A 26,615-nucleotide genomic window follows, 5' to 3' on the forward strand; every position below is an offset into this window, starting at 1 on the left:
TTGTGATTGTTCCTAAATTGGAGGCAAATTTAATTTAATGGCAATGAAACCAAATCGTTATTCAAAAATGACTCGGGGCATTGTATTATATACCCAACAGGGTATTGCAGGTGATGGGGAATGACATTTGCCTAGTTTTCACTCCCTAGTCACTTAATACCCTTGATGTTTTTGCATTGAATATTGTTTATGTATTGTTTTTCCTTTGAATTTGCTTTGAACTCGACATCATTGTAAATGAGGGTCACTCCTCAATTGGTCTCTCGAGGATAAATAAAAGTTAAATGAAATGAAATGAAAAGGCTTACCAGGAAATCCCCCATCTTGTGCTTGGAGGTAAAATTGCACTCTTAACAGAAAATTTGTGATATCTGACAAGAGGTCCCATCAATCCCACTTGCTAATGAGCCATGCCCAAATAAAACAGGCTGATTTGTATCAGATAATCCAGTCATTAGGTTTACTGGAACCTTTTAAATACCCCCAGATGAACACATTGCGGCTACACATGGTACAACAAAACCTGCAGTCGCGAATGGCAAACGTTCAAACAGGTACTTTAGGGCTGAACAAATTAGGTGAAAGGAATAGGATGGAAGCTGGATTGTTAATAGCTTAACCATGAACAGTCTTTGCCAGGTGTCATTTTTGTTTTATTGAAGTGAATTCAGAGTACATGAGCAGGAATACACTAACAAAAGACATCAACTGAAAAAGGCAACAGGTTTCATGAACAAAAATCAGCAGTGTTATGAAGAAACAGATTAATTTAAGCATATTTACTATAAACCGTATTAAAATGAGAAGGTCATTCAAATGTGGGATACAAGGCCTTTCATCCAATAAACGCTTGTATTAAATGAAGTGATAGTTCTGGAGCAGCCAAAATAAATTTACCACAGGCAGTGCGGACAGTTTTACTCGAGTGTCTCTCACACTAGTGATGTCACAATTCTTTGCACGTTCTTTGCTTTGAATGCGTTGTGACAAATTTCCACCCCGGTGGATGATAAAGACATTCTATTCCCAGAATGGTTTGGCTTCAGTCTCCCTAAATGTGAATCACTGTAACAGATTAACCATGGCACAACACAAAGAGAGGACCAACCTACGTCAGGTCAGAAATATATTGGCAAAAAAATATATATATATTGCTGTGGCTTGTAATGTTTCTGTACTTGCCGAATGTTAGTTCAATTTTACAAAAAGGATGCTGCATAGCAGTTTCAAGGTGTCAGTGTAGCATGAACATTGTATGTACAATAATGAAACTTCCCCCACCACCTGAAATATGTAGGACAGGAGATAATCAAGAGGTAAAGATGCAACTTATTGTGATCTATATGTCTTATATACACAGTATTTGTTGTACTGAACTTTGTGTCAAGCGTGACCGTGCGCGTTGAGGACCTCTAGACTGTTCTGCCTAATTTCGTATCATCTTTTTAAGACTGACTCGAGTACAGTATAACTGTCTACTGTACATCAGTGTCACCAGTGCTGTCAAATCTGCGCCTATTAAGATATGCTCACCATCTTCCTGTCAATCAGCACTTACTCCATAATCATGTTAAAGATAGAACGTAAGATTTGAAACTTGTAGGGATGATACATTACAATGTCTTGTAAGCAAGTGACAGAAGAATTTGCAGTGACAAATCCCCCCCCCCCCAACCCAATGTCTCTACGGCTGTCGGTTAAGCTCGCGGCAGGTCGTTGTCGTGGCCATCAGAGCAGGGCTGCTGCATCTGCACCACCACGGTCTCCACGGTGACCTCCTCCTCACTGCTGCTGCTGCTGCTGCTGTCCAGCTCTTGGTCTTCGTAGTCTGAAGACTCTGGGTCGTGCTCGGAGCGCGACGCCCCTGACATGGTGCCAAAGGAGTGTGCGCTGGTGGAGGCCAGGGAGCGCAGCAGCGGCGTGCTCTCAGACACCTCCTCGTTGTCATCGGGGCCGCTCTCCCCATCATCGGAGTCCGAGTCCGAGTCGCCCTGGGAGGGGACAACTTTCTGCTTGCACACCGGACACGTCTTCTTGGTTTTGGTCAGCCAGGGGTCCACGCACTTACTGTGGTAGGCTGAGGGGGCGACAAAAAGATACATCCAGTGGAAAAAGGTTACCCACCAGTCGCATTCACACAGCAACTTTATTAGATCTTTTGAGTTTGGCTAGGTGTGTCATGAGCCCTAAAGAAAGGTTAATGAGGTATGTTGCAGTGCCACTCACCGTGGGAACATGGCAGCACTCTGAGTTTGTCCCCTTCTTCATATTCGTCCAGGCAGATGGCACATACGTCATAGCTGTCCCCTGGATCACAAAGACAACAAGTATTCAAGTATCTCCAGACTGATTTTAACTAGACACATTTGTATAATGACAATTAAGTATTTTATTCATTGGCCAAGGGAAGTGCATTATGGTCCGATACCTGCATGGCTCTGACATATAGTCATACCAGCTATAAATTTAATTGAATTGACTAAAAGAGCCAAGTCAAGTCTCATGCATACATCCATTAGGCTCATGAATAGTTGATCCTTCACGTGTCTAATTTCCCTTAAATTCTTTGTGTCAATTCCACAAATACTTTTCCATTCAATCCCAGCCTGCAAGGAGGATGGCTGCTAAACCGCCAGGACCGCAATTCCTGACATTACGGGAGGTGCAAAGTACCTCTGTTAGCTAAAAGCGCAGGAATTTATCAACGCACCCCCCCCCCCCCACCCTTTCAAATTCCACAGCGTTCTTCTCCTTTTCCTTCCCTTCCTCTTCCCTGCCCGTGCTGGAAGGAGGGAGGGAGAAGAGCTGTGGGCCGGTGTGTTTATGTAAGCTCTAAATGAGCATGTTTTCCCCGACTGGACTCTGCTGTGTGTCGGTGCCAGGGCTGCATGTGACCGTATAAGGATGGGGAGTCACATCAACCAGCCCCCCCCCCACCCCCTTCCTTTTTTCTCTTTGAGCGTCAGCAACTTAAACTCAGGCTGATGTTTTTGACTCGGCTCCTTTCTCTTTGCACTTTTAGTTCTGCACTTTTCCTTCTACCAAACATCTCCCTCAAAATCATCCCCATCTTTTTTCTTCAGTTTCCTCTCTAGTTCTCACTGTCCAAGGCCGATGCTGGACGGTCAGGGTGAGGGAACGTTTGTGCAGGCAGTGGTCCAGGGCACACTCAGGAAATGCTGAACTTTGGCACTCAAAGAGCTATTTTTGAGCAAAGCATAGAGAAAAGGGTTCAGTGGCTTCCTGAACTAAAAGACAGGACTCAGTGTGTCGCTTGGAATGCTTGAAAACAGATGCACATATATAACACCTTTAACGATCATTTTAAATTTGATATACAGTATATACTGTAATATTTTTAAACCAACAACAGTTCCAAGTTGACTGCAAATCCTCAAAGACAACTCATAGCAGAGGACATGCTCTGCGGCAGAACATAACTCACAGTCATGTCCACTCATCGCTTGTCACGGATCAAATACCTCCACTCCTGCTGATCAAAGACTCCTGATTTCAAGAGGCTCATGACAGGGATCAGTTTCAGTAACATCATTACATGTGAGCTGAGATTCCTTTCCATGAAGTCTTAACAGGTACATTACAAAGTGTCAAGATCAGTGTGTGTTAAAAAAGAAATGTAGAAACTCATAATACAACTGTCAGGGTATAGAGAAAATACAAATGAAGAGTGTTAATCTCCACACGTCTCAATATATCATGGTGCTTGTTGTGTCATGAGTTGAGTCAACTTTGAAGTTGTATGGTTACATATACAGTATTTTTCAAAGCCAATCTAATTTTTTTTTTAAATTTTTTGGCAATTTGTGCACTTTTTCTAGATGCTGGGAATCCCTTACTGTACATTTTAGTTTTCTGGGCCAGTAGCACATCTTAGAAAAAGGACTTGTGCAGCTCTTTTTGCCTCTATCTTTCATTAATCAGCCAGCCTTCCCAGCTCTCTGAGGAACCACGCTGTCCTACTGAACTCCAGCAAGCAGAGACTGGTCCTCTGTACAGACATCAACATGCCTCACATACACACAGACGGCTGAGACACTGCAGCTGCTCTGTTCAGTGTGTATGTGTGTGTGTGCTCAACTCCCCGCCTATAGCATGGAAGCGGGAAGCTGTGGGGAGGGTTTGAGTGACTCATCATGCACAAGGCGGGATCGGACTGGAGGTCAGGGGGAGAGTTCAGCCTCTTAGTCTAAACCATGGGCCAAAAAACAATCGCCCTCGCCTTCTCAGATAGTTTACAGTTTCTGTGTGTGTGTGTGAGCGTGTGTGTGTGTGCTGGCCAAACTCTGCATCCAGAGGTCCAAAACGTCAGGCCAAAAGCCAAAGAGGGGATGACGTAAAGGCCCTGCAATAAAACTAGAGCGTAAGTCAAGTTAATGGCAGAGAAGCGCTGTACGCCGACAGCTGTTATTACATAATACAGTATATTCACGCTGCTGCTCAGACTGGTATTGTGTGTCAATTACACGGGCAACGTGGTTTTTTATCGAGGCATTGTGCACCATCCATCCACACAGCCTCCCTTTGTGTTAGCTACTATTCATTTCTGCCTGTGTGCACAAATTTCCACACACATGCAAGTCTGACACTGTCCAACGCCTGCCATCACCACCTCTGCCCTTAATATAACAGTGGGGACAAATTATGTGAAAAAAGGCAGAAAAACAACTGCCACATAACTAACACAGTGTTTGCAGAGATTGATAGATGATTGATTTTCTCTATCTCTTGTGCATTCTTAATACCACCTAGCAACTGAATCCATGGTTATTTTGAGAAAAAAAAATTCTAATGACACAACATCGATAAAAATCAAAGAAGCTTCTTCTCACCTGTTGTAAACACTGGCTAACAATATGCCCCCACCAGACAACAGTGGCACTGTCCCTCTGTTACAGCCCCTCCCTCCCACTGACTCTGGTTCTCTGCCAAGCTTTGCATTGCTCCAGAGCACGGGGGCTTAAAAGGTGATTAGGTGGAGATTTGGTGTCCCCTTCCTGTGCCGCCAAAACGCTCTGACTCAGCTGACGGGAGCGCAGACGCTGCTGCCCCTCAAGGTCGAGTCCCGCACATCTCAACTCCCTGAAGCCAGTGGGGGGCCAAGGCCGACTGCAGCAGTGGCCCTGTGGAAACCCTGAGTCACAGTGGGCACCGCATGCAGCAGACACAGCCAGCCACAGCGCACTAACTACAAAGCCTGACGTGACAAAAAAACAGCTATGAGAGCACCACACGCTGCTTTTTTTGCAGAGTGTGTGTTGCACGTGCATCTGTTACTGCCAGGCGGGGAGGAGCAGCTCGCCTCATAACCCCCTCAATTAGCAGCTTTGCAAGGGGGCTACTGGTTATTATGCACCACCCGTAGACTATAAAGCGCCCCGGTGTTCCCCGGCACACATGACTGGAGTCAGGGGGCTTTCCAGTCTGCAAAACGCAGCTGCCGGAAGGAAACGCAGTCGGCACATAAAACCTCTAAATACACAAAAAGGAATTCACTTGACCAGAACACAAAGAGGATTTTACATTGCAAAACAATGCTGTAGTCTGACCTACGCACCTAAATAGAAGAAGAAACCAGAGGTAGTAAAAAAAATTCTACTCAAATGCCCAGATTCACACACAGATAAAGCATTTACCAAATCTGTATCCTAGTGTCCTTACAAACAAGCGGCACATGCTGTACACATCCGCTCAACACGTTTGAGATAAAAAATATAAACACACTTTGGACCCCCAGTCAGGCCTCTTGCATGACTGAGCCTGTCACGTGTCCAGTCTCAACAGAGAAGAGGTGTACATCTACTACAAAGGGCTTTGTGGGAGAAAAAAATGAAATAAATGAAGTCCATATTAATCCGATTAGCTCCAAGGTGCGGAGCTCCACAGAGGAATGATGTGCCGTAATACACTGATGACATTTCTGTTCTGGGCCAAATCATGTGAGAAAGAGCAGCACGGCGGAGGAGTAAATAGCACGTCTACAGACTCTGAGGTCAAAGGTTAGAGTCAGGATGAGTAACTGACTAAGAGGATTTTTTGATTTGTTGCCCTACATTTTCAGTCCAATGTACAATGTGTATAGCCTGGCACCACCCGCCTACCTATTTCCGCTCAATTTTCATCTCCCTTCAGTAGTGAGTCTGGGTCCGCGGTATATTTGCGGGTTTTCTCCTGCAGACTTTTTACTTGTCCAATCAGCGAACAGAGGGAGTGGCTGAGAACAATGACGTGCGCCAGTTTCAGTTGCAGAAGCCGGCCAAACATTATGCGATTGGTTGGCAGATCCAGAGTGGCACTGGGCAGATCCAATTGTTTTCAACTTCAACAGACACCCGCCTTCATGTGAGTTTACGTTTGACAATTGAGCGATTCTAGACCTTCTGTACAAATGAAATGAAGTAAGGTGGTCTGGTGGGACAAGGCTACAATGTTTATTCCCCGGAGAGTATTTACTACAATGGTACAGCGACAGGTAATTGAGATGTTTTTGAGACCGCCCTACATACCTTTCTTGAACTTGTGGATGGGAAGTTTCTTGAGCTGATCTTTGCGCAGGCGGCTCCTCCGAGCCCTGTGTCGATCCTGGACAAACTTGGTGATCTAGAAGCAGCAGAAGAAAAGAAAAACATGTAAAAATCCATTTAAATCTGTACTTCTTGTCCAGGAGCTGAGTAACAAATAAGCTGTTTGGGTGATTTTTTTTCTCCTTAGCAATGCTGTCACCTGTGGAAAGTGAAATGCTTGGAGCCCAAATCAGATATCAGCCTTCCACTGTAAAACTACTTCCTTAAGAGCCAAACTGGACACATACATTTTTTGCTTTTCCTAACATGGTAAAGTAAAACAATCTTAAAGGGAGTGGTTAAGAGGCTTGTGTATCCTCTGGATGCAAGAAGCCTTTACAATACCAGGTATTTTCTGCTTCTCAAATCATTGAATTTAGAGAACTGCATTGGATTAAAATAAAATAACAATTGATCTTTAAAACTGCTCAGGAGAAGCCTTGTGCTTTGACTTGTGAGATGTCTTGACCTACCATGAAAACCACAATGAGGATGAGGCAGATACCCACGATGATGAGGAAAGGGATCAGGTAATATTCCAGTGGCAGGCTGAAGTCCGGCATCAGGACCACATGTCCCCTGGAAATACAAGCAGATCAGTTGTCAGATGTTGGCACAGAATAGACACACACTGGCATGGGGCAGAGGCTGTATTACGGCAGCATTTTATTGGCTCATTGTCTTGGCTGCAACCCCGTACAGATTCATTTAGAATGACCTTTGTGCGGAAAAAAAGAAGACATTTCACAATGTTAATCAATGGGGAACAAGCTCTACTTATTTCACTGTATTCCCTCTTCAGAAGACATATCTCTGCACCAGTCCAATGTGTAACAGCCACACTGACAAGACTCTGCCAATACCATGTTTGGTGTTCATTCCTTTGCAAAATACTTGCGAACAACCCTCATGTATGTGGATGGTATCTGACAAGCACCACATTCACAAAGACACACCAGCTGATTTAAAAGTGGAAAACTGCAACTTTAATGCCGTGAGTCTGTCGGGCCCCTCTGACAGGCTGAGACATTTCATTAACACCTCAGCCGCAGTGACAGTACATCACAAGACAAATCCTTTGCCTGTTATTATTCTGTGACAACATTAAAATAAACCTGTACGGAAGAGCTGGGAAAGCCAAGAATGGCCAGACAGTTTGGCGTGAAAAAGCTACCGTCTCTTCGATATGTTACACTGCGAAAAGCTCAGGGTGAGGACAAAGAAAATACCAGCTTCTATTACTAATGACAAGCAGGGAATTGAGATTTGGGTTTAGACTTACCCCTTGTCATACGCGTAGTCTTCTTTCAGAGAGTTGGCAGTGTCCTCGCTCACAAACACAGAGGGAATATCTATCTGCTTCATAACATCCACTGAAAAGGGAAACAAACAAAAAAACCTATATGGAATAATATATCATGTAACTGTATAGGTCCACTGAGCAACCCTGAAACATGATGTTCTCTTTTCAGGGAAACACAAATATGAGACTTGTTAGTAGCAAATGAAGACATTTTATTCAAATGTCTCAGGATTTGACAAAAAAAATCTTGACGCATGGCCCACTTACTTCCTTCTCTTGGAGGTTTTAACCACATATGAGAGTTTGCTTAGCTCAACTATTGTGTTTTAAAAAAAATTAAAATTTAACTTTTGATTGTCAACAGGTTTAAGAAAAAAAAGAGCCAAATATATCTGTTGAAGAAGGACGCAATAGTGGAACTTGACAGGCAAACGATGACTCAATTAATAATTAGTTGATTGACAGGACATGAATCGACAAATAAAAAAATAGCTTAACGGTTTAGCCATTTTCAAGGAAAAAATAGCACCTCAAAAACTCACTGCTTTCAGTCTTTGAAATGTGAATATTTACACGTTTGTTACTAATGAAAACAGACAGCTTGGGAGATATTGGTCGGAATTGTCTTTTTTGGAAACGGTCTAAACCAGCCCTGTCGTCTGAACATCAGTTTGTTTGAAGCGTGCTGACACCTCGAGCAATTTAAAGTGACGGCGAAATCTCTCCACAACTGGCAATACCAAATGTATAAAACATCAAGCTTGTGAGATCTTCTCATTTTAATCCAGAGTAAAAAAAAACATCTGGAAAATGAATGACTGTATTGCAACCCCTCAAGTGAGAGGAGAAGGTTACAGTTCACTGAAAGAATTGGGCTAGAGCAGGGACAACACAAATTCAAAGGGAGGGAGTGCAACGGTGCTGCAAGGCATCATATCCCTGTTTAAATACATCTTGAGACTTGAAATGGGCTTGTAACTTTAAAATGTCCCAGCTTTTCCTCAGGCTCAGAGAAAAACAAAGACACATCATCTGTCAACAGAGATACCCAAGATCTTTCAGTAGGAAACTAAATGCTGATGTGTTGATGAAAATACAGAAAAGGAGTGGGTGGTTGTAACTTACGATCATTGGATCCCATGCTGATTAAGTCATTGGAGTCCACATTGTGAACAATGGCGGCCTTGTACCCGGCTTTTTGAGCATTGAGGACCTGCGAGGAGACAAACTGAATTTTACTAAATTTGTAATCAGTTGACAAGCTATTTGCAAAAAAGTATTAAGATGTTTTCACCTGATTGAAAAAAAGAGATCTTTCCATGTTTTAAAATGTAGGGTTGTATTAGCTTTAAGCCGTGCAGATTTGGCACATCTAATCTAAAACTGGCTAAAATAAGAATGACTTTTACATTTTGGCACAACAGGTGTAGTTGTGTACATGTCTATGCCTGCTTGTGTGTTTAAACTGTTGCATAAACATGCCACCATGCCCACACTGTCATTAATCATAGAAGTGTCCCCGTTACCTCTTCCGAAAGACGTTAAGCCTCTCACTGCTGCATAAAGACAGATGCTACAGCATTCATCCAAATGTTTACCGTATGTGTGTGTGTGTGTGTGTGTGTGTGTGCATGCGTGCGTGTACAGCTGGTATCCAGAAAAAAGCAATTTATTTCTCTTTTCATATCTGTCAAGACCGATATATTCAAATTCAAATAAGCCAGCATGCCGTCGAGGCTCAGGTATTGTGAATGACCAATTTCAAAGCTGATTGTTTGTCAGCAAAGTGTCTGGCACGAAAACATCTCTAATTCTCTCTCAGCATGAAGCACAGAAACATAGATTGAATGTTACATAACGAAATCAATTTAGCAAGAAAGTTGTGTTGTCCATGTGACTGTGATTACATAAATATAATGAGACAGCGAGCGGCAGTTTAAATAAACTGAACTAATTGGTGTATTTGTGGCTTTTTCAATGAGTGGAACACTTTGATTTTAGTTATTCAGAAGTGAAAACACACAAAGAAACACGAAAAAAAATCTTGTAAAATCTCTTAATTATTTGAATGTTATTCAAGGTTTACTGCGCTCGCCATACAGTGACTGTAGACGATTAACACTTAAACCTTAAATCCCACAAAAGGTTATTCTTCCAGAAAGATGTTATGCTGAAGAAGACACTACAGATGTTTTTTTTTTAACAGGGATCTTCCCAGCAGCAGAGGGGCAATGTGTGCTGCATCATAATGGATCCATAGGAAACTGCTGTATTGTGGATCTTCCACCTGTGAGGCTGATTTCATGGCTCTGGAACAGTATAGAGGGCCACAGTATCCTGTGTAGGCATTGTTGTGGCTGATAGCTTACAGCAGATGTGTTGCAGGAAATAGGATGTGACAAAATAATCCTGGAATGATTCATTATGTGTTCTTACACAAAGAGAAGCAGACTATGGATTGTACGTTTCCTCTAAAATTGAGAAGGGAAGCCTTGATTGTTTCTCCTACCAGGGAAACCACCATTAGTGAACATGGCTTGAATATACTTCTTATTTTTTAAGCACTGAAAAAATGTGATCAAGATTGTGTCTCTTACAACTATAATCAAATTTGTGGATATGTTTCTTTTCATCAACAGTAAACATCACACCAGTTCCTATGAATCAAAAACCCAATGGCTTCTTTTTAGAGACACAATACATGAAGGTATTTCTGCAAAAATAAATAAAAAAATAAAATATGATTGCTGCGATAGTAGCAGGTAAGGAAGCCTGGGGTATTGTAGCTACAGAAAAAAAACTATCTGGAAACCACTGAACATCACAGATGAATTGACAAATTAAGAGCATCCAAAGGGTTGATTTTCTTCTATTAAACCACTGCCGCCTGAAGCCACTGAGGAAATGCTGACGTTAATTATCAGTCAGAGCATGTGCCACCCTCCTGTGGTAAATGAACACCCGCCCCAAAGCCAGACAGTGAGAGTGAGACCGTGATGCGTGGCAGTGCAGGAGACAAATCTGTGAAGCTTGGGTCACACTCTGAAAGATATGAGTCATCTGCTCTGTTAAATAATAGAAGGAGGTCACTGACTAACCTGAGCGATCAGTGTTTGTGTGTTGGGCCTGCAGCTCGGCCAGGCCTCTTTATACCACCATTGTACTCTGCTGTGATGCAAGGAAATGCATTTAGACTTGTGAGGGATGAACAGTGTGTCTGTTTGTGTGTGTGTGTGTGTGTGTCGTGGCCTGCATGGCCAGCTAATAGAAGATAGCACTGTCTTTTGTGTGTTCCTTGTCATCGTAATTTTATGCACAGGCATACGTGAAGCAGCGTGTATGGCAACCCCGGCATTGTGATCCCGTGTGTTTGCTTGTGAGGGTGTATTGTGTGGAGGTATCAATGGCTCCTGTGTGCGTGTCTAAAGGCAGGCTGTCTGGATAAGTGACACACACAAGAACACTTTGTGTGTGTGTGTGTGTGTGTGTGTGTGTGTGTGTGTGTGCGTGTGCATGTGCGTGCGTGTGTGTGTGTGTGTGTCAGACATCACTGATGGGCATAATACATTTTAGGTATTTTAGATTTAAACAATGAATCAGTAAATCAACAAAAGAGGTAGTGATGATACTAATAACGGGAGAACACGGCCTTAATATTATGACAAATCATGATTGTGAAACTAACGTCTTCTGCTTCTTTTCCATTCAGTAAAACTAATTATCAAAACAATTATGAGCAACAGTTAACCCATTGATACCGGATGCTACGCGACGCAACATTGTAGCTCCTGCCGGCTGCTGCGTGGCGCAGCATTGTTGCTTTATCTAATTTTCATGGGCACGTGCAGCATAGAATGTACTGTCATTGGTTCATACACATGAGGTGGGTTTTGTTGATTTTTTTAAGACCACGTGACCACCCAAATGTTGTGTGGTTTGCCGAAAATCACGTCAATCAAAAAGAAAAAAAAGAAAAAAAGAAGCCGGCTGTGTGTTGATCGGCGATAGTGTATTACAGAACAGTTAGTGGCGTTTGGAGCGCAGAATCTAGGTCTACTGTAGGCTACTGAATAAAATCACACAACACATTTTTTCTATTTAGTAACAATATGTATTCATTTAGGCTATATTTGGCTGCTCCAACTCAAGTCAGCCCAGCCAGGCGATAGTTTAGTTTCAGTTTCGTTTTCATCTCCGTGTTACAGCTGTTTGGACCAGCTGATCGGCTCCTGACAGCGGGAGTCAGTCATTTTTTAATAACCCGTGACCCTTAACTTTTAAATGTATTTTATTTCATGTTTCTATGTGCTACACAGGCTTAGATATTAAGGTTTTGGTAAACGTTGACAATTTGTAGTATTTTTTCAGAAAACCCTCAGGAGATAAGGACATGTATCCTAGAGTGCCATAGTCATCAATGGGTTAATGTAAAGGATAATATTTGTTGCAGTTGGCATTCACACCAGAAACAGCCCAGAAATGCATGGTAGTTAAGGCTTATCAGACACTGCAAAATAGTTTATAATCCTCACAGACAGGATTTTACAGTATGAGCCTAAATGTATTGGTCAGCTGGGTAGTTGGAAATATATCATGCCAATAGGAAACTACTAACAACTACCACAAGATAAATTTGGTTCAGCTGTGGAGGTCATTGTACTTTGATGCCTATTGTCAACTTAGCTGATGAAATAATCAAATGTAGGTGCTGACAGTAGACAGTGGATAAAGAGAAATGCTAACCAACTCCAAAGTTTGGTTCAGTGTCTTTTCAGGGGCAATTCATAGTAGGAGAAAAGAGCCATTTTGGCTAAACGCTGTTGAGGTGCCAGTGTGTGCTGTGGTCTGTCTGCCTGGGATCTGCAGAGGAATTCAACCTCTGCTGCTGGCACACCCTTGTGTTTGCATGGGCAAAGATAAGGATATTCAATGCATTCCTGAAAGTCTAAAGAGAGGGAGAAAACAAGAGGTGGAGAGGCAGAAAAAAGGAGAAGGCGAAAGGGAAAATGAGACGACAACCTCCAGGAAAAAAAAAGAGGAAAAAAAAAACCGATAGAATTCAAGCGCATTGCTATAAACACAAGCTTAGACCCAGAATGCATCACTATGCTTTTCTACCATCTGCAAGCCATCTTGCTGAGCTGTAGCACCATCTTCCATGTCAATTTAACAACTTCATTAAACCACTTAATTGCTGTTATCCCTGTGGGACCACACATTCAAATCAGTGAGCAAAACACACCAAACTGGATTACGATTGTGTGTAATTCCACAAAATTAAAATGTAGATTTTCACATTATTTACCTTGTATATCAGCAAGCTGAAAATAACTTGTGTTTTTTTGTTCAGAGTGAGAGTTTTACATTTACTAGCATGGCAGTGGTGTATAGTTCACCTAATAGTGTAACTACACCAGGAAAACCTAGTGGCTAAGTGCCGTTCTCACATTTTGAAATGTAATGCTGTCATGTTACGATATTACTTGGCTGTTGGCTCCAGAAACTTCTGCCTCCGTTTTCTCTTTTTGCAACCTTTTTTTGTATCATCAGGCCTTGGATTTAGAAACAACGTAGAATGCATAAAATTTGCATCAGAGGTTTGTTTTTCTCATCATGGTACCCTGTTGTGTCCTGACCATATTTTGAATTGGCATGCCGCACGGTCGGATAGCGTAGGGTTTATTCATGGAGGTTGACCAATTATGGATTTTTTAAAGTCAGATTGGACTCCACTTTGTTGGCTGTTGTTTTTGGAGCCCTGTGGGTGAACATTCTCCAGAACTTTCTGGTCAGTGGGTTAAAAACATTGTGCGAGATAAAGCCTTAAGTCATGACTGAAATATGCACAGATTTGAAGGTATAATGTTTAAGCAATTAATACTCAATCATTACTTACTTATCTAAAAAAAAATATATATATCTCGCATTAAGTGCACTAAGACCTTTAAGTGTGTGTGCCCTTAAAGGTGCAGTGTGTAATATGACATCATCAAGAAAGTTCTACAAAGTTCTAGAATGCAACGCTCCCTGGGTAACCCCAACCCTTTGGAATAATAACAGAAGCTACAGTGGCCTTCAAGGACAAGAACAATTCTAAATTTTAAACAATGCACCTGATGACATTCCAACTATGACACTTTCAAGATGGCGGCACTAGGCCTTGGTCCAAAATATGCAGAAATATGGACATATATGAGACCCTTTTCTAAGGGAAAAAATAATAATTCAAAACTTTTTTTTCAGCTATTATGCACTAAATTAAATGTACTTATGGATATTATAATTACTTTCTACAAAATCTGCTAGGAAATAAAATCCAAAATTCTACACACTGCAGGTTTAAGCAAGAAGGTTGCAGCTGCCTGGAGCTCAACAGCACCGCATAACCTGTGCATTTGTATTGTCAAGCTTCCCAAGAATGCGTGGGACTGACTGAATGAATATGATGAAGGGTAAAAAAAAGAGTGTAAAATGGAGGTGGAGGGAGGCGGGGGGGATCTGGCTCCCATTGGTCACAGTTGACTGGATGTGTGTAACTGTTGCCACCTAAGCTGCCTGACTCCCATGTGCTAGACACAAGCGTTTCGGACCTTTAAAAATAGCAGAGCCGACGCTTTATAAAGCTGAGTTTACAACATGCTCCACATACCATCATAGTTCTGTGCATTTACCTAGCGATAAGATAGAAATGCGAAGTATGCCTGCACACACAGGTCATATCAGCCTTTCCACCCCTAGACCGGTTTCTGTAAGACTGGTGGTGTGGACAGAGACTGCTGATAGCATCACTAAGTATTGCTGCATCACCACTGTGTGTGTGTGTGTGTGTGTGTGTGTGTGTGTGTGTGTGTGTGTGTGTGTGTGTGTGTAAATAATTACTGCATATTCTCTCCTGTGTGTGTGTATCTGCTGCCAACACTGCACAGCCTCCTCATGCAGTGCTGCATCTAAAAACAAATCGACTTGTCTCCTCTGCCTCTCCTCCTTTTCTGCCATTAACATCTTCCCCTACAAAAATATCTGTTTTTTCGTCTTCCTATCCCTTTTTTTTTAAACCCACCTCTAACCCTCTCCTCTATTTCCTCGTTCATCTAGTCTTCCACACTTCTGTCTTGTCCAGGAGGTAGTATAAATGACCAAAGTGTGTGGAGCTCATTCCGGTCACTTTGCATAGAGCAGACTTGACCATTGCGCCATTTCTCACACGATGCCGGTCAAACTGCCTTGGTGGTCCAGATTTTTTAAAAAGTCAAGACTCCGCAAATGCAATGTCTTTTCCTCCCCGTACATTATTAAACAGTACCAGTTAACCAGTTGCCGCCACCAAAGACAACACAGCTAGGCAAGTCCACTGTGTCTGCCTCCTCCTCTCATTGACTCTCCCGCCCAAAACTCCTTCTTCCTCTTCCCTCCCTACCTCCTCCTCCTCCTCCTCTCTCGCTGCCCTCATTACCCTTGCTATATCAACTCAACTGCCAACTTCTCCAGAATTCTGCCCAGCCCTTTCTCTAATATTTCCACCCTCTGTCCCTCCCCTCTCTCTAAACCATTCCCACCTCCCTTTCTCCTCCCTCCCTCCCTTCTTACTCCTGAGCGTTTGCAGAGGAATGCTGAGCAGAGACGAGCTGGGTTTTGGTTTCAAGGTCCAGACTGCTGATTAGATTAAGAGTTCAATAAAAACTGCAAACTGCAGGGAGAGGCCATGTTACACTGATAACACTGGCAGCTGCAACACATGCAACTCACCTCTTTGTGTAAAGAAGACTACATTGTATGCACTAAATGTGTTGTTAATACTTGTCTTCCCAAGTATGATCCCGTTCCAATACCCGGATTTGGATATCTGCCAAGTTTTGGTATTATTATTATACTACAGTAAGGTTACATGAGGCTAGAGTAAATCACACAACCGTTCGTATTTAAAATACGTTCTTTTTAAACTATCAAATTTAAATGAACCGTTTAGATATTTCAAAATATAATAACAGAATTTCAGGAGGATGTAATTAGAAATGGACAACTCCTTCATAAGGTGCCAAAGTGAGTATTTGAAATAAGAGTGCAAGATCTGTGTAGAGAAATAAATATTTGCACTATCAAAATAAAACTATCAAAAAGGTAAAAACAACAACGGCTGCTGAACAGGACAACTGGAGTAGCCACATCAGTGCTGAGGGTGTGTGTGTTCCTGGGATTGAAAAAGTGAACTGATCTGTAATAAAAAGTACTTGTGTCAGCCATGTGTAATATGTGTGTATGTATGTATGTATGTGTGTGTGTGTGTGTGTGTGTGTGTGTGTGTGTGTGTGTGTGTGTGTGTGTGTGTGTGTACGTGTGTCATAAAGGCCAAAAGGGAGCAGGCTGAGCTTTTTGTTGCTGCAACAAATTGCAACAGACATAACAGCTCAGAAAACAAGATATGGCTATTCCCCTCTCTCTCTCTCTCTCTCTCTCTCTCTCTCTCTCTCTCTCTCTCATGCACACACACGAGCTAGTCATACATCCAGTCAGCCATAGTCATACCCTGTCATGAGACTGAGTGAGTGTGTGCAGGAAGCTAAATCACTGTTTGAAGAAAGACTGAGGTCTGTGTGTGTGTGTGTGTGGGGGGGGGGGGTCCTCTGGGGCTGCGAGGTCACTGCAGCACGAACGATGAAATGAACCTACTGTAAGGGAGAGGTAGGAAGGAAGCAAGGTTTGCTGGGAAATTACAAGCCACCAGAAAAATAGCTGACCGGCTTCATCTGCAGCTGGTTGAGGAAAACTCACATTAGACAATTTCACAATTACTCAGGGAAGTTGACCGCACAGATTAGACAGTTACAGAGAAAATAAGGTCCTTGTGACCACTCCCAACTCATCAAGAGCTTTTCAGACATGTTTGATTTGTCGATAATATGCTGGAAGAGAACGAGACAGCCATAGCCACACCTAAAGATAAGCTGAGGGACTTTAAACCCTTTCAGCTGAACCTGAAGCTGGTCTATGCCCTCCCACCATCTCTGCCGTGATTACGTGATACACAGTGCGAACACAGTGTTTACCCTCACGTGAATAACCAAAATGGCTAACGCAGGACCTTAGCCATACTTTGAACAGTTTGACATGACCGATCCTTGTCTACACGAAAGACTATGTTCATACAGATGCACTGACAGCCACAAGCCAATGGATATAACATTTTCACAATCAAAATGCAGCAAAAGATGGAGGCTACTGTGAAGCTACTCGGGAGCTAACTAAAATCAGTGAAAACATTAGCTTCAAAGTTTGATTCTACAGGAATAGCTTCCTATCCTTTGTCATGTTAAAACCGAGGCATTATTAGACTGCAATAGGAAAGCAAAGTTAGTGTAATAGGGGCAAAAGTAGGATGCTACCGCGAAGCTACTCGTGAGCTAACGGCACATTCAGCCGATGTAAAACCAGTGAAAACATTCGCTTCAAAGTTTGATTAGTTTGTTTAGACCCCATTTCCACTTGTCTTTAACATGTAGTTTTTGTGATCTGATCACATGAATACAGCTCTAACTACAGGTGGAAACACTCTGAAGACGCATTGAGATCGGATCACAAAAACCACATTCGGAGGTGGTTTACGTCGCTTGGGTCCGATGTGTCCGCATTCAAATAGTAGTGGAAACAGCAATGTGACTCTTGTCCACATTAGGGACCGCCTACTCAACTGCTGCCCCCTGCCTGAGCGGAAATACGTTGAAAATGCATCACTGGCGTTCATGCAGCTTTTATAGAAGCCTCATGAGCGTTAGTTGCATCCGCCAGTATTGCAAATGATAAGTAAATGACAAGCATTCTGTCCTCTGTTTTCATTTCACTGCGTAAATCTGAAAACACGGAAATCGCTGCTATTGACTGGTGCGCTGCAGGGCAGCGACTTCCTGTTCTTATCTGCTTAAAATAAAAGTCAACTCGCGTTTGGCTAGTAACAGGCTTTTAATGTGAAGGCGCACAGGAAATATTCTGTTCGCACAAGCAGTAACTTAACTGCAATATAGAAAGCCGTGTTCTAGTGCTGGTGACAAGAGTGTATCAGAGGCAGACGTTACAAAAGCCGCCCGGCGAGCACACATCTTTCACCAGCCAAAGTGGAGTAATAACTTACTCGCCTAAGAGTTTTTACGTTTATATGCTATCTATGATATTTAACCGCATTTGGCGAGTGTTAATGTAGAGCCCTCTAAGCAGTGGTGTGCATCGCTCCTCCTTGTCTAAATGATACAGTAGCCTATCTCGTCAACCTACTGTAGACTTGTAATTATCTTCGCACATAATGCATTTTAATAGCAAATGTGATTGAAACTGTGGCACTGTACAGCCCTGAATGTTAACTTGTTTGAACCCCACTGGTTAAAAACAGCAATGCAAACGGAAATGATGTACGTGTTGATTTACATACAGAGCGGGTAAATGGTATCCGATCACAGCTGTGGACAGACAGGTGTGAACACACGGACTGAGAGCTGGCCACTTGTGATCAGCAAAATCACATCATAATCCCAGGTGGAAACAGGGCCTTAGTGTAATAGGGGCAAAAGTAGGACGCTACCGCGAAGCTACTCGTGAGCTAACGGCACATTCAGCCGATGTAAAACCAGTGAAAACATTAGCTTCAAAGTTTGATTTCTACAGGAATAGCTTCCTATCCTTTGTCATGTTAAAACCGAGGCATTATTAGACTGCAATGGGAAAGCAAATTTAGTGTAATAGGGGGGAGGGGGTTATCATCATGGTTATCATTGGTGGAAGTTCCTGGTTATTAATGTGGGGGGAGTTGGCTTCTCTCGCTATAGCGAGAGAACTTCTGAACGGATTATATTGGGGAAGTTTTCAGAAAGGGGGAGGGGGAGAAAAGGAGAGAATTTTTTTTATATACTTTGGCAGTCTCTAGACACACCGTGGAGTCGTGGACCAATATCTATGTTAAAAAACATCGAAAAAGTGCATTTTGCATAATATGGATGGGACCTTTAGTATACAGTTTTATGTGGCAATAAGTTCACAAATGATATATTATAATGCATTAACAGTTGAATAATAAATGTATTAGAGCTCCACGTTATTAAACCTAATCCATGCTATCCCTGTTATTTAAATCTCACACATGGCCTGGTCTATTTATCCATCGAGCTCTTCTGGTAAATGCTTTTGAATGAGAGAATTGTTCAGAGTTTGATGCCTGATCTCTGGCCTGTCACATGAAGTTCACCAGCTTCCTGACAGGACAAAAAGCATTTATACCAGACTGGAAGTTTAGTCTGAACCGCCCTTTGCCAGACACATTTTGGACCCAGGTGTCCCGATGGGAATTTCCAATACAAGCAAAGAGCTGTCATCTCTACCAGCTACTGGGTGTTTTAACACAATACTCATAGGCAATAAACAAAATAGGGAAAGACCAATTTCTACACTGATTTATGCTGCTTTAAATCGGTATAGCTTCTTACCGAGAATTATCGCCTTAATCTGCAGTTTCCCTGTTTTATGGAGCTTTATAGAGTTTCAGCTCATTGTTCAGCTGTCCGGCTCACACCTTTCCTGTTCTGGTTCACTCTCACTGCTCTCATAACATCACTTTTAGTTGCAGCAGACAGCTGCTTTCTGCAAAAGGCTCTCAAACCCCACTGTACAACCGCTGCTCAACACCAAAGAATACTGGACTTTCATCAGTTGAACACAAACATGACTCAGAAAGAATAATAATGTTGCATTGTAACTGCTGAAAGTATAAATAACCATATGTTTGTTAACGAGCTCGCCCTATCAAGTGCCATCAACCATCATCTTTCAAATGCTGTTTTCACAACCTGTTTTCCTCCCTCCAAGGAGATTGCAGCAGCCACATAATCAATCACATAAGAGGGACAATATTGAAGGATTCTGACAGAAAAGTAGTCTCAAGTGAAAGGTGGAGTATACGCTTTCCAAAGAACGCTTGTTGATTTTTGAACTAGCTGCGTTATTTGACATGCAGAGCGAACTCTCCAGCCGTCCAGACCTTTTGCATTGAAGAAACGATGCCAGGGCATGAGCGAGCGTTGGATTGTGTAAGACCGTTTTCGGAGCCTTGGCTGTGTATAAACACCAGGTTTTTTTCAATGCACACAATATGGACAGGTTCCGGATATTTGCCGATTTTAACAAAAAAAATTTTGAATCACAAAATATATACTCCACCTTTAACCCAGAGCACAACCACAGTTTAAATCAATGGAAAGACAAGAGGGAATCAAAAAGAAAACTGAGAACAAAGACAGACAGAGGGCAGTAGAGAGAGACTGAAAGAGAGAAAGACAGCAAATAAGAGACTAAGAAGAAAAAGGGCAATAAAGTGTTTCCAGAGAACTGGACATATCTCAGTACATGTTACATAACTAGGACATTATGTCTTTATGTTCACATACAGAGTCTGTGTGTGTGTGTTATTATGTTATGATCGGGAGGCAGGGGGACTGTCTGCAAAAAATCATGCAAAGAATGAAGGAAGGCACTGGGGGGGGGGGGGGGGGGGGGATTTGTTCATGGGAGGGAAGGAAAGAGAAAAGGGTATCACGTTTCCTGTTTAAACCCCCTCCCGTCCCAGAAAGGTCACCAACTAGACCCCCCCCCCCCCCAACCCCCACACCCCTAAAAGAATCCCACTGTACAGGAAGTGTAAACCCTGTGACTGGAGATTTTTTTTATTATTAAGGAACAGCCATGCAGGGAAACAGAAACACTTTCCCTTATTTCTGTCCGTCTGTCTCCCACGTGCACAAACACGCGCACACACACACACACACACACACAGTGTGCCTATTAACACCCCTTCACTTGATCCCCTTCACCCCTCCCCATCTTAAACACTCTCTCGATTTGTCTTATCGCAACACATGCACATTCACACTATTTCTCTTACACACACACTCACTATCTCTCTCTCTAACAGCCAAACACACTCACTCATACTCCATGGGTGGAGGAGCACTTGACGAGGGGTTAAGTGGATGCATGTCCGTTTTACTGCCAATTACGGCCACGGATCCATTATAGCACCGCACTCTTGCTCACTGGATGCTAATGGCTAATAGCTATAGAGGAGGCTGCAGAGCGGCAGAAGGCAATGGAATGTCACTCCCAACATACGCGGGTATGTTGGGAGTGACACCCCTGCACGTCACACACACACACACACACACACACACACACACACACACACACACACACACACACACGTGCAGTCGCGCACACACACAGAGTGCCTCGTCTCAGTCAAGATGGAATCTATTATTCCTTTGTTTCCCTGCAGCTTCTGGAGGGAACTGAGCCCGGCAAAAAGAGAGGAAGGGAGGGAGGGACTGAGTGAGTGTGTGAGCGAGAGAGAGAGAGCGAGCGAGAGAGAGAGCGAGAAAGAGATTCAGGGTAGACAGCCGAATGCTACAACATTGTGTGTGTGTGTGTGTGTGTGTGTGTGTGTGTGTGTGTGTGTGTGTGTGTGTGTGTGTGTGTGTGTGTGTGTGTGTGTGTGTGTGTGTGTGTGTGTGTGTGTGTGTGTGTGTGTGTGTGTGTGTGTGTGTGTGTGTGTGTGTGTGTGTGTGTGTGTGTGTGTGTGTGTGTGTGTGTGTGTGTGTGTGTGTGTGTGTCAGACGGAGAAAGACACCAGTAAGAGGAAAGGAGGTAAAAAGTGAGTGATGGAGACACAAAGTTTCCAGCCGACACCCAGCTTATTTTAATATGTGTGCCCTTTCAAGCATGTTCATGAGTTTGGATGAAAAGTTTAAATATAGACAGTAAACGCATGAATGTATCAAGACCAGCTACATTTGACACACTGAGTCAGCCCTGCTCAGTGGCCAACTGCAGTACTGCAAAAAAAAATCTAAGTTCTACCCCTTGATGGCCATTATTATACACATCTGTAAAGCTGATTAAACGATAAATGTGTTGCAAACAACGTTAATATACATTACTAACGGAAATATACTTAATTTTGTATTGTTTTGGACAGTCTTTTTGCCTTTCCTTTTGATAGTGTCAGTAGATATACTAACAGGAAATGCAGAGTGGAGTTACATGATATGCATCTTAACCACTAGGCCTCTGGACACACCCTATTATAGATGTTTAAGGCCTTGAAGATTAGTATAAAAATTCCCACAGCCCTAAAAAGCTAATGTTAACTCTGGGGACCAGTGGCCCATGAAAGAGGCAAACATGTATGTGTAGTGGGTCCCACAGTGTGGAGACAAACCAGGCACATGATCTGGAGGGAACAAGCACCCTCTAGGAATATGTTTTTCACTTCACATCAACTGGTTAGCAGAATAAAACAGATTCCAAATAGTTTGATACTACAGTATACTCAATGAGCTTTTCATGTTAAACTAAACAGTTAAAAAAAACTACCACAACAAACTTGAAACAGTAAAGCCAAAATATAAAACACAAACCTGGCGAAAAGGGCAAGTAGCAGCATTGTACTGTATATGCATAAGGAAGCTGCAACCTATGTTGCCTCCATGTCAATGAGCAACTGATTCATTTTTATCAAACCAATTTTGCCTAAAAATGTCAAAACGTACTTTCAAATTCGAATAGGCACTGAGAAATTAATTGTAGCATTAATGTGCCTTATGAGAAAAGAGGAAGAACGAATGCTGTAAAATTACACTCAAAATTCCGCCAGAGTAACGAGAATCAGTGGAAACACCAGAGCTGCTTCTTTTGGGGTTGCAGGAGGTTAAATGGCAATTCTGGCATAGCTGAGAGAGTCTGAGCGTGTGTGTGTGCACGCTTGTGTGTGTGTGTGTGTGTGTGCATCAGTCCAACACAAAGCTATGTGGCATGGAGTCTGGTTACGCTCAGGCAAAAAGGAACACCTCAATGCGCTCTGTCAACATGTTTCTGTGTGTGTATGTGTGTGTGTGTGTGTGTGTGTGCGGTGCGTGTTATGCAGTAAGACCTTATAAGGCTGTACGGCTGGTTCAGAGCTAGGGTGAGGGAAAGCAAGAGGGAAAGAATGAAAACAAAATAAGACTAAAAGAAAACAAAAGGATGGAAGGTGAGTGAATGAACGAGTTTAGCCACCGAGAATGGAGATGGAGTAAGGTAAGAGAAAAGTATGAGAGTAAGAGACAGAGTAAAGGAAAGTGGCAGAGAGAAAGATACCAAGAGACTGCACGCTTTCCTCCCTTCAAGCCCATTACTCATCCCTGCTCTACCTCTCTAAATCCTGGCTCCCTTCTCTCCCCCCAACTCATATCCTCCCCCTTCTCTTTCCCCTACAATCTACTGTTATAAAAAAATATTTTTGAAATATTCTAATAATACAACTTTTAGGAACCAATGAACTGCCTAGTGTTTCATACATTTTGTAACGTTTGTCAATTGAGCGATTCCAGACCTTCTGTACAAATGAAATGAAGTATTATGGTCTGGTAGGACCAGGCTAAGCAGATGGTGCTGTATTAATACTAATTATACATCTCTATTTCACTTGATGCCAAGTTTATCAGGTGCACAGATAACAAATTTAAAGTGTTTTTTTTCTAATCGCAGGGGATAGGTATAGTGTGCTCAACTGCTCAAGTATCTGGCAGCAAGTCAGGATTTCTGTTGGTCCTGAAAGAAATAAGTCTGCAGTAAATAAATGTCTTGAAAAGTCCCAGCACATGATACCTCACAAGACTAATGGAGGTCAGCTTTCCCTGTCTCAATGATATTTTAGGAGTTAGGGAAAAAAAAGGTCAGCATCACACACAAAAACAGCAACAGCAGGAAATAGTTGTTTAGGGAAATGGCCACTTCCTGTTTTCCCGTTCCAGCCAGCTGATCTAAGAGTGTCAATGAAACACCGCCTACGGATATGAATGCAGTGTGAGGCAACACACAGAAATCAACTTTTGTTATGCTATATAGATACAAAGTTCACATGGTTAGGTTAAGATTAAGAGTAGAGAAGGTTGGGGTTGATTGAGGGTGTGGCGGGGACTAGTCAAGAAGGACTTTCATCTCTGACACTGACTATGTTGTAAACACTGTACCTTGATGTCAAAGTTGCAGTCGAAGCGTTTGATGAGGACGATGAAGGCGCCCGTCAAGTTGTCCCTCGGGGCGGGCTCGATTGGCTCGCATGCATTTTCTGGCCGTGCCCCAATCAGGAAGCCCTGCAGGGATGACATCATCAGAAATATATGAGTGATTTACATCCGACTTTAAGCAAATTGTGTTATTTGGAAGTCAAACAAGCAAACGAGGAGTCATTTCCAAAAACAAGACATGTGTCGTTCATATCATTCACAGATAAAAGAGGATCACTCAGGTATTATCATTCACTATTATATAGCTAGTAAGGAGTCGACCTTGTGTGTACCCTTATGTCAATGATGAATAAAAACGGTTTTGCCGAAGGGCACTGTAACAGAAAGTCATGACTGAAGATTCAAAGCGACAATAATGATCATTGGCTAACTTTCTCACACCTCTGATTTACCATTGGTCCTATCAGGGACCTAACAGGGTAGGCTAGTTTTGTCTGTTTTAATTATGATTAATACCGATAGTCCATGAACTGTAGCTAAGTCACAAGCTGTAAACTATTTGATAAATGACAGCAGCTTTATAGCTGTATGACAAGCCCTAAAAACCTCTTCTGTGAGCAAGTTGCACTCCCTTCCAAGATGTGATGTCACTGTTCCGTGAGACCTGCTTGGTGAGCCTGTGTCAGCTCCCTGACCCACAGCCCGAGGAGGCCCATCTTTGTTCAACCCTCCCACTGCTCCCAGATTAACAACATCCATCACAACCGCAGAAGGAAAACAAACTTGAAAAAGGGAAAAATGCAAGACGACGAGAAGCAGTTCTGCTGTAGCCTCAGATGTAAAAAACTGGTGAGTCAAACATAAATTTAACATGGTAATGCATGCATAATGAATACAGAACTTTCCACCGGAATAGAGAATAAAACAGACGTGTAAAAAAGCCGTGAGGGTGTATGGCCGTAGAGACCTGATTTTGTTTGCGTGCATCACAAATTCTGGAAGCTTTCGAGGATGCTGGTGTATTTTGTCATGTTCTCAGTTTGCCCCTAAAAACTAAAAAAGGTCTGGCCACTTCTTGTATTTCCCATCTCTTTCTATCACTGCTGCTCCCTGTCTCAGTCCCATTTCCAACTACAGCTTTTGAAGTGACTGATGAGAGGGCGATAGCGAGAGGAGAGAAGGCTACACAGAGAGGCTGACACACTGAGTGATAACGAGAAGGAGAATAAAGGCAAGAGCAGCGAAAGATACACGTGCGGAGAAGAACGGAATCAAGATACCCACTGCGAAGCCAGAAAAAAAAGAGTAAAACTAGAAGAAAGAAAGCAAAACGGATGTATGGAGAAAAGACAAAAATAGAAAAGTTGAACAAACAGCCCGTATATTTTTTTCTGTGAATGCCACACTGACTCGATTCCACAACAGCGTCTGAGCCACATATGGAACAAGACCAGACCACAGTGACGCATAACATTGATTAACAAACGGGACAGGAGAAACAAAGGCGTTGAATAAGCGCACTGACAAGTTCTGGTTCCACATTAATAAAATCGGACCCGCGAAAAGGTCAAATTCAGGGATCGTCCGTGACGTGTCACGTAGGGGCAGAGGAATGCAGGGGAATCACCCACTGCCGTCACCTCTGGGTGCCTCCTCCTCCAGCAGCAGCAGCCCTGCCTTGCTGCTAAATGACATCACTGTGCCACTGCCTCACATTCCTCCTCATGACTTTGAAACCAATGACAAGAGCGCCCTCTGTTGGGTAGGGGAAAACACACCTACCAGAAGTGCAGAATGCAGAGAGGGGAGGGAGGATGGGGAAAAACAGGAAATAGCTGTGAAAGAATGGGAAATCCTGAAATCGTAGACTGACAAAATGTCTATCTGTGCGAGGAAATCGCTTTTAAAAATCCAGTACTCTAATACCACCTTAAACTGATTAGAAGAATTCCATTGCTGTCGGACGACAAACAGAGCAATATGTTGTTTTGTTTGTGTAACAATGATTAAATTTTTATCATCCTGTAGCGCCCCCAATTTTGTAAATGTGAGGCTGTTGTTATATACGTGTGAGTATATTTTACAACAAATACACAGCTCCGGTCGTGCTGAATGCTGGTGTTGTAACGATGCCAAACTTATTTCCCCATTTTTAGTCTTGGGCCAAGGATCAGAAAAAACACCAAATGAGGCTAATCGCTCATGTGAGCATGTGATGTGGAAATAGTGAAGTTTTTCTGCTTACACATTCCTCTATGACACATTTGCACAAATAAATAGAGGCGTGGTGCGTGACACAGAGAAGGAGAAGAGACTGGCGACTGTGCTGTACTGCTGTCTTATTGGCTTGAATGGGTTAAGACTTGACAAGCGAGACATGCATTGCTGCTTCTTTTGGCTGTCATGGTGTTCCCAAAAGTGTATCTTGAAAGGCTAGCTGCAACCTGACCTGAGTTTTGAAATGATAAGTGAGTGTCTAACTCGGTCATATATTCTCTACACACAATACACAGGAGTCATTTTCTTTGATATCCAAGAGAGTGCCAAAAGACTAATTTAAAAATAGCCTCTGACCAATGAAGCAATTTAACTTAACAACTTAATTTAGGTGAAAACAGTTCAAAACTTGAACATTCTCTAATGTTACGATCGCACTTTATCCCGTCCCCGAGAATATCCCTTTAGGGCTAGTTT

At 42.7% G+C, this 26,615-nt stretch overlaps 1 protein-coding gene across 1 annotated transcript in view; it reads right to left on the bottom strand.

Moving 5' to 3' along the window:
* Positions 1-617: 617 nt before the first annotated feature.
* Positions 618-26,615, bottom strand: part of rnf13 (ring finger protein 13) — a 35,376-nt gene continuing 9,378 nt past the window's right edge. Inside the window, exons 4-10 of the mRNA XM_080032476.1 lie at positions 23,925-24,047; positions 9,010-9,097; positions 7,864-7,954; positions 7,055-7,160; positions 6,525-6,618; positions 2,227-2,307; positions 618-2,077 (exon numbers count right to left, since the gene is read on the bottom strand). Of these exons, the coding sequence (XP_079888602.1) occupies positions 1,698-2,077; positions 2,227-2,307; positions 6,525-6,618; positions 7,055-7,160; positions 7,864-7,954; positions 9,010-9,097; positions 23,925-24,047 (963 nt within the window). The 3' untranslated portion in view covers positions 618-1,697. The remainder of the gene's footprint in view (positions 2,078-2,226; positions 2,308-6,524; positions 6,619-7,054; positions 7,161-7,863; positions 7,955-9,009; positions 9,098-23,924; positions 24,048-26,615) is intronic.

This window comes from Ammodytes marinus (genome assembly GCF_949987685.1).
Source record: "Ammodytes marinus genome assembly, chromosome: 8".
Lineage (NCBI taxonomy): Eukaryota > Metazoa > Chordata > Actinopteri > Uranoscopiformes > Ammodytidae > Ammodytes > Ammodytes marinus.